At 33.6% G+C, this 11,502-nt stretch overlaps 4 protein-coding genes across 5 annotated transcripts; 1 reads left to right on the top strand and 3 right to left on the bottom strand.

The window, feature by feature from the left end:
* Positions 1-1,232: 1,232 nt before the first annotated feature.
* On the bottom strand, positions 1,233-7,125 carry Pez (protein tyrosine phosphatase non-receptor pez). Its single transcript, XM_076395854.1, has 9 exons — positions 6,553-7,125; positions 6,329-6,497; positions 6,027-6,268; positions 5,612-5,822; positions 3,589-5,064; positions 3,311-3,529; positions 2,434-2,616; positions 2,042-2,368; positions 1,233-1,985 (listed from the first exon to the last, which is right to left on the bottom strand). The coding sequence occupies exons 1-9, from the start codon at positions 6,903-6,905 to the stop codon at positions 1,857-1,859; spliced, it is 3,309 nt and encodes a 1,102-aa protein (XP_076251969.1). The 5' UTR covers positions 6,906-7,125; the 3' UTR covers positions 1,233-1,856.
* Positions 7,126-7,436: 311 nt separating this feature from the next.
* Positions 7,437-9,630, bottom strand: RpS27A (Ribosomal protein S27A). Its single transcript, XM_076395885.1, has 3 exons — positions 9,541-9,630; positions 7,807-8,137; positions 7,437-7,636 (listed from the first exon to the last, which is right to left on the bottom strand). Exons 2-3 carry the CDS (start codon positions 8,125-8,127, stop codon positions 7,487-7,489), a joined length of 471 nt encoding a protein of 156 aa, XP_076252000.1. The 5' UTR covers positions 8,128-8,137; positions 9,541-9,630; the 3' UTR covers positions 7,437-7,486.
* Positions 8,226-9,529, bottom strand: Ip259 (NSA2 ribosome biogenesis factor-like IP259). 2 transcript variants are annotated; one of them, XM_076395883.1, is made up of 2 exons: positions 9,419-9,529; positions 8,226-9,075 (listed from the first exon to the last, which is right to left on the bottom strand). In XM_076395883.1, the coding sequence occupies exon 2, from the start codon at positions 9,057-9,059 to the stop codon at positions 8,280-8,282; it is 780 nt and encodes a 259-aa protein (XP_076251998.1). In that variant the 5' UTR covers positions 9,060-9,075; positions 9,419-9,529; the 3' UTR covers positions 8,226-8,279. The 2 variants fall into 2 exon arrangements, with proteins under 2 accessions (XP_076251998.1, XP_076251999.1); XM_076395884.1 differs by lacking the exon at positions 9,419-9,529 and adding an exon at positions 9,183-9,300.
* Positions 9,631-9,847: 217 nt separating the features above from the next.
* Positions 9,848-11,329, top strand: CycK (Cyclin K). Its single transcript, XM_076395873.1, has 4 exons — positions 9,848-10,028; positions 10,094-10,353; positions 10,417-10,761; positions 10,820-11,329. Exons 1-4 carry the CDS (start codon positions 9,932-9,934, stop codon positions 11,285-11,287), a joined length of 1,170 nt encoding a protein of 389 aa, XP_076251988.1. The 5' UTR covers positions 9,848-9,931; the 3' UTR covers positions 11,288-11,329.
* Positions 11,330-11,502: the final 173 nt, after the last annotated feature.

Genomic DNA, 11,502 nt, shown 5'->3' on the forward strand with positions numbered 1-11,502 from the left:
TGGCGATGAAGCCAAGTAATCTGAAAGAGAATCTGATCAATTAAATCGTTCGTGTCCATCGTGGCGTCCGTTGAGTGGACTTAGCGCGGCCCTGCCAAACGTGTCAAGGCATCATTACATATAAGGCAATTATGCCTCTTAATATAGACATTCATCCAAAAATGTGTCTAATGCAAACATGACCAATAAAGGATCCTAATATTAACCACCCTCATTAAAAATCTTAATAGAAATTAGTGGTCTTTAAAAACAAAATGTTAATGAAAACTTATAAGTATGATTAATTTTCGTTTGAATTCAATTGAAAGAAAACAAATAATAAAATTGGTACCTTACCTCAGGGGGTTGAAAGGATATTCTGTTGGAATTGGCATCATCATTATTCTTTGGTTTGCTGTTGTAATATTTAATTTAAGGTTCTTTAAGGTTTTTCACGTTACATTAGGACATGAAAAAATATAACAAAAATTTTAACCTGAGTCTCAACAGAAATATAAGGTTAATTTATGAATTACGAGATTACGTATGTAACTCTCCGTGTGTGAGTGCTTGCTAAGCTAGTGCCATTCTCAATGTAGAATTTTAAAATTGCTTGAAAATATGAGCTTTTTCCAATACTTTGATTTTTTTAATTAAGTACTCTGCCTTGTAAACTTTGCAGCCTTCATATACTGCCGAATGTGGTGTATAGCCCTAGACACAATCTTAAGCGGTATGGCGTAATACCTAGATATATCGCTTAAGGTAGGGTAGATTGAAAGGTATTGACGATCAATGGCTCGATTGATATTTTCCTTAAGTACACACATTATATGTGGATTTTAACATAGCTCTATAATTTCATTACTATAAATAATCAAATAACGACAAAAAAACTGATTCATCACTTTCACCAACCAAAGTACTTAACATCTTTTCTTTAGAGGACAACATATAAATATAATCGCCAATAACAATTTTAGTAATTTGATGATTTCCAACATGTTTAAAACAGAACAATTAGGTTGCAAGTTGTTTCATACAAATGAGTTACATCATAAAAACAAATGATGTGAAATCCCCAAATGCTGACTTGAACCACTTGTCTTACATAATAAACTAGATTTTTTAATCCCAATAACTGTAGTTTGGCTCTATAATTAAAATATAAACAAATTTTTATTCAAAAAATTATTGAATCCTTCACAAATAACTTTTATGATGAATAAGATACTAGATTAATAAAAAAACTATTTACTTCTATCAAATATATTACAATTATATATTACATATAACTACAGTTTATTAAAAGGCACTTAGACATCACAATATTCACGTTACAACAAATTTAATTTTTATATATAATCATGCACAGCCCCTATATATGTATTTAATAAATGGGAAATATGTTGACCCGATAGTCGTTTCCGATTCGGCGAATAATTGCAACAATAAGCTTTTCTACCCTAAAATACTCAGCCTTGAAATTATTTTATGAAACAGAACATGAACGGATACAATTACGCACATAATAGGAGTAAAATTAAAACATAAAATTACCTCTTATAAGATTGTTACTGAAAAATTCAATAAATAATTGCTTTATGGCATACGGAACAGCATTTAAATAGAAATGCTTATTTTAAATACAACATTGACGTAATAAATAATACTAAAATGAAGTATAAAATATAATATTATGCAAACTATCAAATTCGACAAAACTGCAAACATCACAATATAAAAAGATTCATATTTTTTTAGAGATTCGTCTTCCGCTAATGTTTCATTATGCTGTTTCATTAATTCATAACGCAATGGTTTTTTTAGGAAGAAGTCTAGAGAGCAGCTGTCAAACGATACATGAACAACAAAAGTTAAATCAAACGCGTTTGTTTCAGGTAATGAATTAATAATGAATAAACAAATTTATATTGAGCGATGGTCTGGACCATGAAAGCCCTCTGCTGTCTAAGTAAACTGACCACTCCAGGAATACACAATTCCTAAGAAAATAAATAGTATTACCTATCAAATAGAAAACAAACTGTATAAAACTCACCTGATTATGATCTATAGTATACAGTAAAATATCTGTAAGTATTGTCAAACCAGTCCTTCCAACACCGGCTGTACAGTGGATAAGAATCGGAGGATTTCTATTATGTCCAGGCGGTATTTCGCCCATCGAGTGTTGGTGAACGCTTTGCATTTCTTCCAGAAAGCCTAGAAAATGTGTAGCTCTATGAGGACAGCCTTGTTCACCCCAATCGGAATAGTGCAAGTGCCAAATGGTGCGATATCGCCGAGATGCTACATGACAAAGTCGAATTTTGCTTGTTACGCAAAAACCTGATTTTTGCGAAAATTCCCACCATACTTGAAAGTCCTACATATATGTCATAATGCGGTTAATTTAGACACTAAATATAACAATTAATCAAAAATACTTACAGGATTGATGTCGATACAACGATCATCGGCATCTGGAAGGTAGTTCATATCCTCAGACGGATCAGTTAACTGCACCATTAAATAAACTTCAGCCTCCCATACACATTGCCAAAAATAAGGCAATGTATTTTTAGTTGGACCTTGAGTAGCAATATAAAACCTTTGCTTACTACCGACGGTGGCCTAAAACACACATAATAACCTAATTTAATTAAGCACATTCTCCTAAAAACTATAAAATTCTTTAGGCATCTTCAGATTTATCGAATTCATTTGAGATCCAAACCGATGTTCGCCAAGGAGATGTTCTACTCGCCAAGAGATAAACATAAATATAATATATATGGCACGTGTTGATGCTGAGCCTTCAAGCATTCCTTACGCTATAGTTGATATTGCAGAGACTATAGCTCGAGAATAATGAATGACGATATTGTTATACTGTTCGAGTAGTAAGTAGTAGTATTAGAAAGTTCACGTATTTGAGGCACAAGACAAAATATGGCACCAACAGATGAATAAACGAATTGGCCAAGCTTTCACCTCTCTAAGATGAAGAATGTCGAAGTGGAGAAATATTACTTGTGCATTGTTACATATATAGTCTGATATCTGTAAACTTAAAATATTTAGAATGTGATACTCAAGGTAAATTTTGCGCTTTTCTTTCCAATATCATAATTAAATAATAATCGGTACACAATCAAGAAACACATCTGATCACACACATCATGCGGATTACAATAGTGTTGATGTTGTTGAATGAAGGATGTACGTTCCTTTTATGGCGAAATCGACCTTATAATAACAGTATCTGTTACAAGAAGTGAAATTAGAATACAAAAAAATACATTTTAAATGTTACAGTGCTACTTACAGTAATGTGAGATGCATTAATATAACCATAGCGATTGTTCCTTGTGGGTGTCAGTCTAAGGCGATTATCCTCGTATGGAAGAACATCTTTGAAACGGTTAAAAGCAGCGTTCTCAGGTAGTAGGGCGGTGGTAAATTCGGCATTTTGCTTCTTTTTCGGAATGGTATCGAATTCAAAGAATATCTGACTGTCTGATAATTGGTTCTCTAGCAACTGACACTACAATATTGAGGCGCATACTTAAAAGAAAACTGAGCTTACTCAAAGGCAATTCTTACCATAGCTTCTTTACTGATAGAAGCCGGCAATGCATTAAATTTAGGGCCATTGCTTGACCATCTGTGTTTAGAGCCTGCCTGAATTTTTTCGTCTTTCTTCTTCTCTCGTCCAAGCGTGGCGCTCTTAACCTTTTCACCTTTTTTACTAAGCAGAATACCCCATCGTTTTTTCTTAGTGCGGCTTATGCTATCACTAGTGGAATTCAGACTGGAATTGGTATAGTTCGATACACTGTTACTACTATCAAGATAAGAATCCTCTTTAACAGTAGTTACAGATGAATTCAATTTTCCTTTTGTACTTTCCTTGGTGATAGAATCTGTGACGCAAAGTTCAATTGAATGTGCCGAAGTAGCTGATGACTCACCAATGGAACCGCTGTGAGTCAACTGATCGGCACGATTCACATTCGCATAAACATTTTCTTTGTTCGAGTTCAGTTGCATGTGCTGCAATTGTGATTGTACAGAATTTACCACCGACTGATTTATAACCTGTCTAATTTCAGGCGCAGAATGAATACTCTGAGTACGGCTACGTGTTTCCTCATCACCCTGCCAAGGAAATGGGATGTTTTCATATATGGGCTCAGATGAGTTGGTAGCAACACTTTTTTGGTTGTGAGTCACTACAAACCCAGCATTAGGCAATTGATTATCTCGTAAAATCTGTTTCATGTTAGCCGGCATGCAGTAGATTATGTTACCATGCTCGTCGTATACTTTCTTAATATGTTTTGTTATGTTAGGATTCTCTACAATCAACGCTTGAGGGCGAAAAACGGATGCTAAGTTCTCATAAGTATCGTGCTGAGAGGGGAGATAACTTTGAGAACGATGAATTGGATTAGTATTTTGACTATACGCTGCGTTATAATGTTTCAAATAAAAATTACCTCCAGATACTAAGTCTGGACTTGAACCGCTTACCAAATTATTATATACATAATTGGGGGATTTCGTCGGCTGTGAAATTCTGGCTAAATCCGGTGTAGAGTTAGACCCAATCTTGTTAACAGGGTAAGGGGGTGGATGTTTATACAGATGTACTAAACCAACGTTATTAAGATCCAAAGGCCGACTCTGCGTAAAACCCGAATTGTACAACAAATTTTTCTGTTCCATGTTATTATGAGTAACATCGGGGTACCTTAAATGAGTACCGTAAGCATCATTCTGATGAATTTCCGGCTGAGAGCTATACAAAATCGGATGGGTATTGCGCAATGGTTCAGAAGAAAGCAAGGCTCCAGATGAGTTTCTGTACTTTTGTTGAATTGCAGTCTCATAATCTGGTGCAGGACGATAAGATGGAAGCAAACTTCGAAGGCGATCGGCATCTGACGGTTTATTGAGATCCAAACAAGAAGTTGATTGAGCTCGTTGAGACAAATTCTGATTGGATGAAACGGATCTCTCACTATGCTGAGCTAAGGTGGAAACATCTTCATAGCTATCCATCTGTCGCATTTTTTCCTGCAGATACAAAACACCAGAAATAAAAATATTATCCGTTATATTTTAAATATATAGGGTTATTCAATAAGGACGGCTTGACGTTGAAATGGAACTAAACAAGTCGTGTTTAAGGTATCAACAAACTTCTTTTTTTTAATTTTAAATGAAATCTATTATGTATGGAATAAAATATTATTGAAATGTATGCTGCAGCTTTTTGCAATGGTTTTTGGCGATGAAGCCAAGTAATTTAAAAGAGAATCTGATCAATTAAATCGTTTGTGTCCATCGTGGCGTCCCTTGAGTGGACTTAACGCGGCACTGTCAATGGTGTCAAGGCATCATTACATATAAGGCAATTATGCCTCTTAATATAGACATTCATCCAAAAATGTTTCTAATGCAAACATGACCAATAAAGGATCCTAATATTAACCACCCTCATTAAAAACCTTAATAGAAATTAGTGATATTTAAAAACAAAATGTTAATGAAAACTTATAAGTATAATTAATTTTCTTTTGAATTCAATTGAAAGAGAACAAACAATAAAAATGGTACCTACCTCAGGAGGTTGAAAGGATATTTTATTGGAATTGGCATCATCATTATTCATCTCATATTGTCGATAGAACATGTGTTGTAAGACACAAAATCTCCAGGCACTCTTTGCAGTATCACCATCCAAAAACAAAAATTCTACTTTTTCTAACCCACCGACAGATTCTATTGTAAATTCTTTTTTGTGATTTATAACATTGCTTATATCACACCAACTAAAACCAATACCAAATATTTACCATTTTAACATTAACACTGTATTATAATCACTTCATAAAATTTAATACTCAATAAGATAAGCTATCAGTGTATTGGCATTAAAATACACTCAATATGTTTAGAGGGAGCCTTCAGATGTATCATATTACATAAATAGTCTATGACCAGTTTTCTATCAAATGTATATTATCATCACCTACCCAAAATGTTTCATAACTTTTTCGGGATATACAACTGATACACCTGTCAATCCTATTCCAATTAGTACTTCTTGACCGTCTTTACTCTTAACACTATACTCTTCTTGTCCATAACCTTCTAATTTTTGACAACAGCAAATATAATACTCTTCTGCAGTACTTTGGGGTAAATTTTGTAATGCAGCATGCTGTCTTATAGCAGCTTCAGTTAAAGCATCTAAAAATGATGGTTCACTAAACCTCTAAAAAAAAGATAAAGAAATGTATAGGAATTTGTGTACTGACTCTAATGTTTCTAATACCTTTGGAAATAATTGAAAATCTTTTAAGTAATGAGCTGTATGCCTCTCAGCATCAAAGTTGCCAAATTCAGCTTGCATAGAGTAACTAGCTAATTCAACAGCTTGTTGTGGAGAGGAAGAAACCTTACCCTCAATCACATCTTGTTTTAATTGTAAAAAATAATGATACCTAGAAATTATAAAATTAAAGAATTTGTTTAATCATATGTTACCTGTACTAATACCTTGTAACTTCATCTGTTATTAATCGAACGCCAGATATTACATAGTACATAACACGCAAGTATACTAATAATGTCCTAGAATATTTATCCAGCTGTCTTTTAATAGGTTTATCAAGTTCTAACCAAGACAAGTTGCTATCTCCATTGCAAGAAATATATTGCAGCCCAAAAAATTTTGGTTGATTTAAACTAAGTTTTTGACATACAACATCTAAACAATCTTGACCAGTGCTCTCTGAGGAAAGTGTGCATTCTATATTGGTTCCATCTAAGATTTCCACAGATATCACAAACAAACTTTTAGATACGACACTATACTGTCTGGACTTTTTTAATTTAAGTTTAAAAGGCATTTTCACTTATATAAATGTAAACAAGCCTAGTCCGTATAACAATTATGGTAAGAGCCACATTACATTTTATAATCAATAAATATACATAAATAAAATTTTATACTGACAGTGAATTTTTATAACTGAAACCATAGAAAAAAAAAACGAAATTAAAAATTTGGATCCAATCCAAAAAATACAAGCCTCCCTATTCTAAATGACACCTGTCGAATTCCATAGTTATTTATTTAATATATTTACAGGTGTCGCTAGGACAGGTATAAGATTTTATTTCCGCCACAACTGTGGTTTACAGTATTATGGTTACTTCATTGCTAATAGAATTTAATATTAGTGACTCAATACGCAAATAAAGTGTAATTCACAATCAAATCTACAATCTGACGGAAAATATTAATTAAAATAAAGGAAATATTTTTGGTTTTCGTACGTATGTATGTCTGGTTGCAAACACTTCTTAAATAATTCTGAACCCTTAAGGGAAATTCTAATCATTAAAAAATAAATAAGGATAAATTAAAAATACCAACGAATTTTTAAAATGTTTTTATATTACATAATATGGATAATTATATTTAAGTCTATTTATCCTCAGGCTTGGAGAAAACTAATGTGTATCCACATTTTCCGCAATAATGGCGATCTTCCATGGCAGCCATGAAAACTCCTGCGCCACACTGCTCACCTGGACACTCTCTACGCAACCTATGGATCTTCCCGTTTTCGTCAACCTGGAACAAAATGAACATTCAAATACTCAATATAGATCTTCTGACGATATAGGTACAGAATAGCGATTCAGTAACAATTTTACATCATGGCTCTTCAAGAGTAGCAAATACTTTAAAAACATCATGTGGACTTTTTATTTAAATAATACCTTCAAAGAATTTACACTTACTTTATAAAATTTCAGCACAGCAAGCTTAACCTTCTTCTTCTTATGTTTAATTTTTTTGGGAGTGGAATAATTCTTCTTCTTACGTTTCTTAGCACCACCTCTCAGACGAAGTACTAGATGCAAAGTGGACTCTTTTTGAATGTTATAGTCAGAAAGAGTACGCCCATCCTCCAGTTGTTTACCAGCAAAAATAAGTCTCTGCTGATCTGGCGGTATACCCTCTTTATCTTGAATTTTAGCCTTCACATTTTCTATAGTGTCTGAGGGCTCGACCTCAAGAGTGATGGTCTTACCAGTTAGGGTTTTCACAAAAATCTGCATTTTGATTTACCTAAAAACAGAAAAATTATAAGTAAATTGATAAAAACACAAGACAAGACAAAAGACAATGGGACAAACTTGAAAATAAATAAAACTAATAGATTTAAATTATTTATTTAGGTAATAACACATACATGTAAAAACATTCGAACTTAAACTAAAAGAACTGCATTTATACAACCATCATTTTCAGGATTGTTAGTGACTTGGGCATATTTGCCCCATACCACTTTTCCAGCCTGTGTCACCAAACCTAACTCTGAAATGTTAATTTCTATTACAGTTCCCTTGGTAATCACACCTAAACTTGTGAACATGGGTGAACTAGGATTCTTTTTGACTCCAATGATGGGCAAATGGAATGTCGCTTTTAACTCTGGATGGGTAACATGGGCTTTCTTAAACCTCAATGCCATAGGTCGAATAAATCTCTCAAATTTGGGAGGTTTTCTCGTGAAACCTTCTCCCACAAAAGTTACTTTAGTAACCATCCTCTTCCATGCTTTCCTTTTTGATTTTCCTGATTTGACAACCTTAAGAACCTCTGCATCAGCTTGGGCTCTCACTTTAGGAATTGGAACATCCCATTTCCCTGCTTTTTCTTTGCGTTTCTGTTTTATCATATTTGAGAGTACCTTAGCATTAGATTGTACATCTCGATCAAGCAAATATACAGGTAATGCTCCCTCTGAAACTCCTTCTGTAGCCTTAGTTGTTTTACGTTCTTCATGGGCTTTGATCTTCTTTTTCATCTGTATCTTTTCATTTCTACGTTCCTTGTTGAATATCTTGGCTTTTATACCACGCAAATTACGGGCGGTCTGTGCCCTCTTGTGAGGTTCACGAGCCTCACGTTTTCGCTTTCTTTCTTCATAGTCAAGCCTTCTACCATGCAACTTGCGATGGCGTTCAATATACTCGTTCTGTGGCATATTTGTTTATGATGAACTGTAAACAAAACAATGAGTTAACGCATATAGCCATATTCAAATGTTAGCTCTCTTTGAATATGACTATATACGATATTTTAAGGAGATTTAAAGATTCTTACTTACCCCATTAACACCATAAAACTTGAAATAACCTCAAATTTCAACCCACAGTCATATTCAGAGAGGTTAAAAAACAGCAATAAAGAAACAGATTGCAAAATTAAAATTACTTTTCCCGGCAAAAACAAATATTCTGTATGCTAAAGAACGGAAAAAACAACTTATGGAGTTGTATGCGTTGACTACGACTTTATAATGCCATGTGGCTGACATGAAATATTTAATATATTACAACTCACCGTTTAAAATATACCACAGATATATCTAGTTTGATAAGTCACACAAAAATAATTATCATAACGTTTAAAAACGAAGATGTAAGACCAAAATTACGATAAAAATGACCAAACAAAACTCTTACCTCCTAAGCCACCATCACGTTCCACAAAAAAGGACTAGGATTCTTTGATATCTTACCAACTTGAAAGGTGGGGAAATTAATCTATCATGTATACCAATATAAATTTGACAAAATAAAAAACACTAAGCCTTTAAAACAATTTGTTAAATTAAATATTACATGTAAAGTAAAATCACTTTGAAATGTTATTTTACAGTATATTATATTTAAAATCATCCTCTAATCACTATAAAATTTGCTTAAGTTTATATTAATTCAAATATAGTTCATTTTTTGGCTTTGGCTATCCTGTATGTTTTATAAATGTCAAATTATGAAAAAATGTCAAGTATTTTTTAGGGGTTACGTGCAAATAATTTGTTGCTAATTGGTAAAAACAGTGGTAAATAATATGCCCCGTTGGTATTATGATAAAAAGGAACTGCGGAACACGCCATCAGCTGCAGACGGAATTGATTATAAAAATGAAATGCGCTACCGAAAGGAAGGTATTAGTATATAAATGATATGTTTAATCAAATCTTTATATCCTACCGTGTATTACTCTTTATAGGTGCTAGATTTATTATAGATACTGGTATGAAAATGGACTTAGGATATAATACGACTGCAACTGGGGTTGTTTATTTCCATCGGTTTTATATGTTTCACTCATTTAAACAATTTCCAAGATATGTTACAGCATGTTGTTGCCTATTCTTAGCTGGAAAAGTTGAAGAGACTCCAAAAAAATGCAAAGACATTATAAAAATAGCAAAAACAAAATTAAATGACCAAAAATTTGCTACCTTTGGTGATGACCCAAAAGAAGAGGTAATATATAATAATGTCATTACAAAGTTGCCAAATTGAAGTATTTATTGAAATATTTACTAGGTTATGACATTAGAAAGAATTCTACTGCAAACAATAAAGTTTGACTTGCAAGTGGAGCATCCATATCAATATCTTTTGAAATATGCCAAATGTCTCAATGGAGATAAACTTAAATTACAAAAAATGGTACAAATGGCATGGACATTTGTTAATGATAGCTTGTGCACTACCCTTTGCTTGCAATGGGAACCTGAAATAATTGCTGTTGCTCTAATGTATTTGGCAGGGAAATTAAGCAAATTTGAAGTAGTAGATTGGGTAGGGCGTTTACCTAAACATTATAGATGGTGGGACATGTTTGTGGAGGATATTACTATGGATTTACTAGAAGATATTTGTCATCAAGTAAATTATATAATTTGAAATAACTACAATAAAATTTATGGTGTGCAATTTCTTTCAGGTATTGGATTTATATTCTAAACCTGCAGCAAAATCACCATCACAAAGCCCACCTCCTTGTAGTTCAAACAGGCCACCATCACCAGTATCTCAACAAAATAGTCGTCATTCAAATGGTAATGAGAAACAAACAGTATCACCAGAAACACCATTGCCTCCCATCAACACCAAAATACCTCCCCCTTCAGATATTCCTCAATTTCCATACCAAACATTTACAAATGTTCCACCTCCATTGGCGCCTTATGGCCCAAGTACTTTCTCAGCTCCAGTAGGTGCTTCTCATTTAGCTGGTCCACCTCCTCACATGGCTGGGCCACCTCCAACAGTTTTTCCACCATATGTTACACACCCACCACCTTTTCCTGCTGTTGTTGCACCTAATGCACCACCTCCATTTTATTCTAATGGCCCTCCCCCTCCAACTCAGCCCCATAATTCTCATAGACCATATTTCCCACCAGGATAGGTTTAATTTCTGTATTCAATATAAGGCATAATTTTTTAATGAGATAGTTATTTTATTTACAATTCCTAGTACTACTGAAGTTGAATACTCACTCAATATCCGGAATTCCATGAAGGCCAGACACATAACTTTATAAAAGGTAATATTTAGTTATATTTCTTGAGTTATAATACTGGAGGTAAGAACAATTAGCTATTATGGTCTGTTGTAGTGGC

Source organism: Rhynchophorus ferrugineus, unplaced genomic scaffold (assembly GCF_030347505.1).
Source record: "Rhynchophorus ferrugineus isolate W39M unplaced genomic scaffold, kcgeb_rfMv2 rfM2, whole genome shotgun sequence".
In the NCBI taxonomy this organism is placed as follows: Eukaryota; Metazoa; Arthropoda; class Insecta; order Coleoptera; family Curculionidae; genus Rhynchophorus; species Rhynchophorus ferrugineus.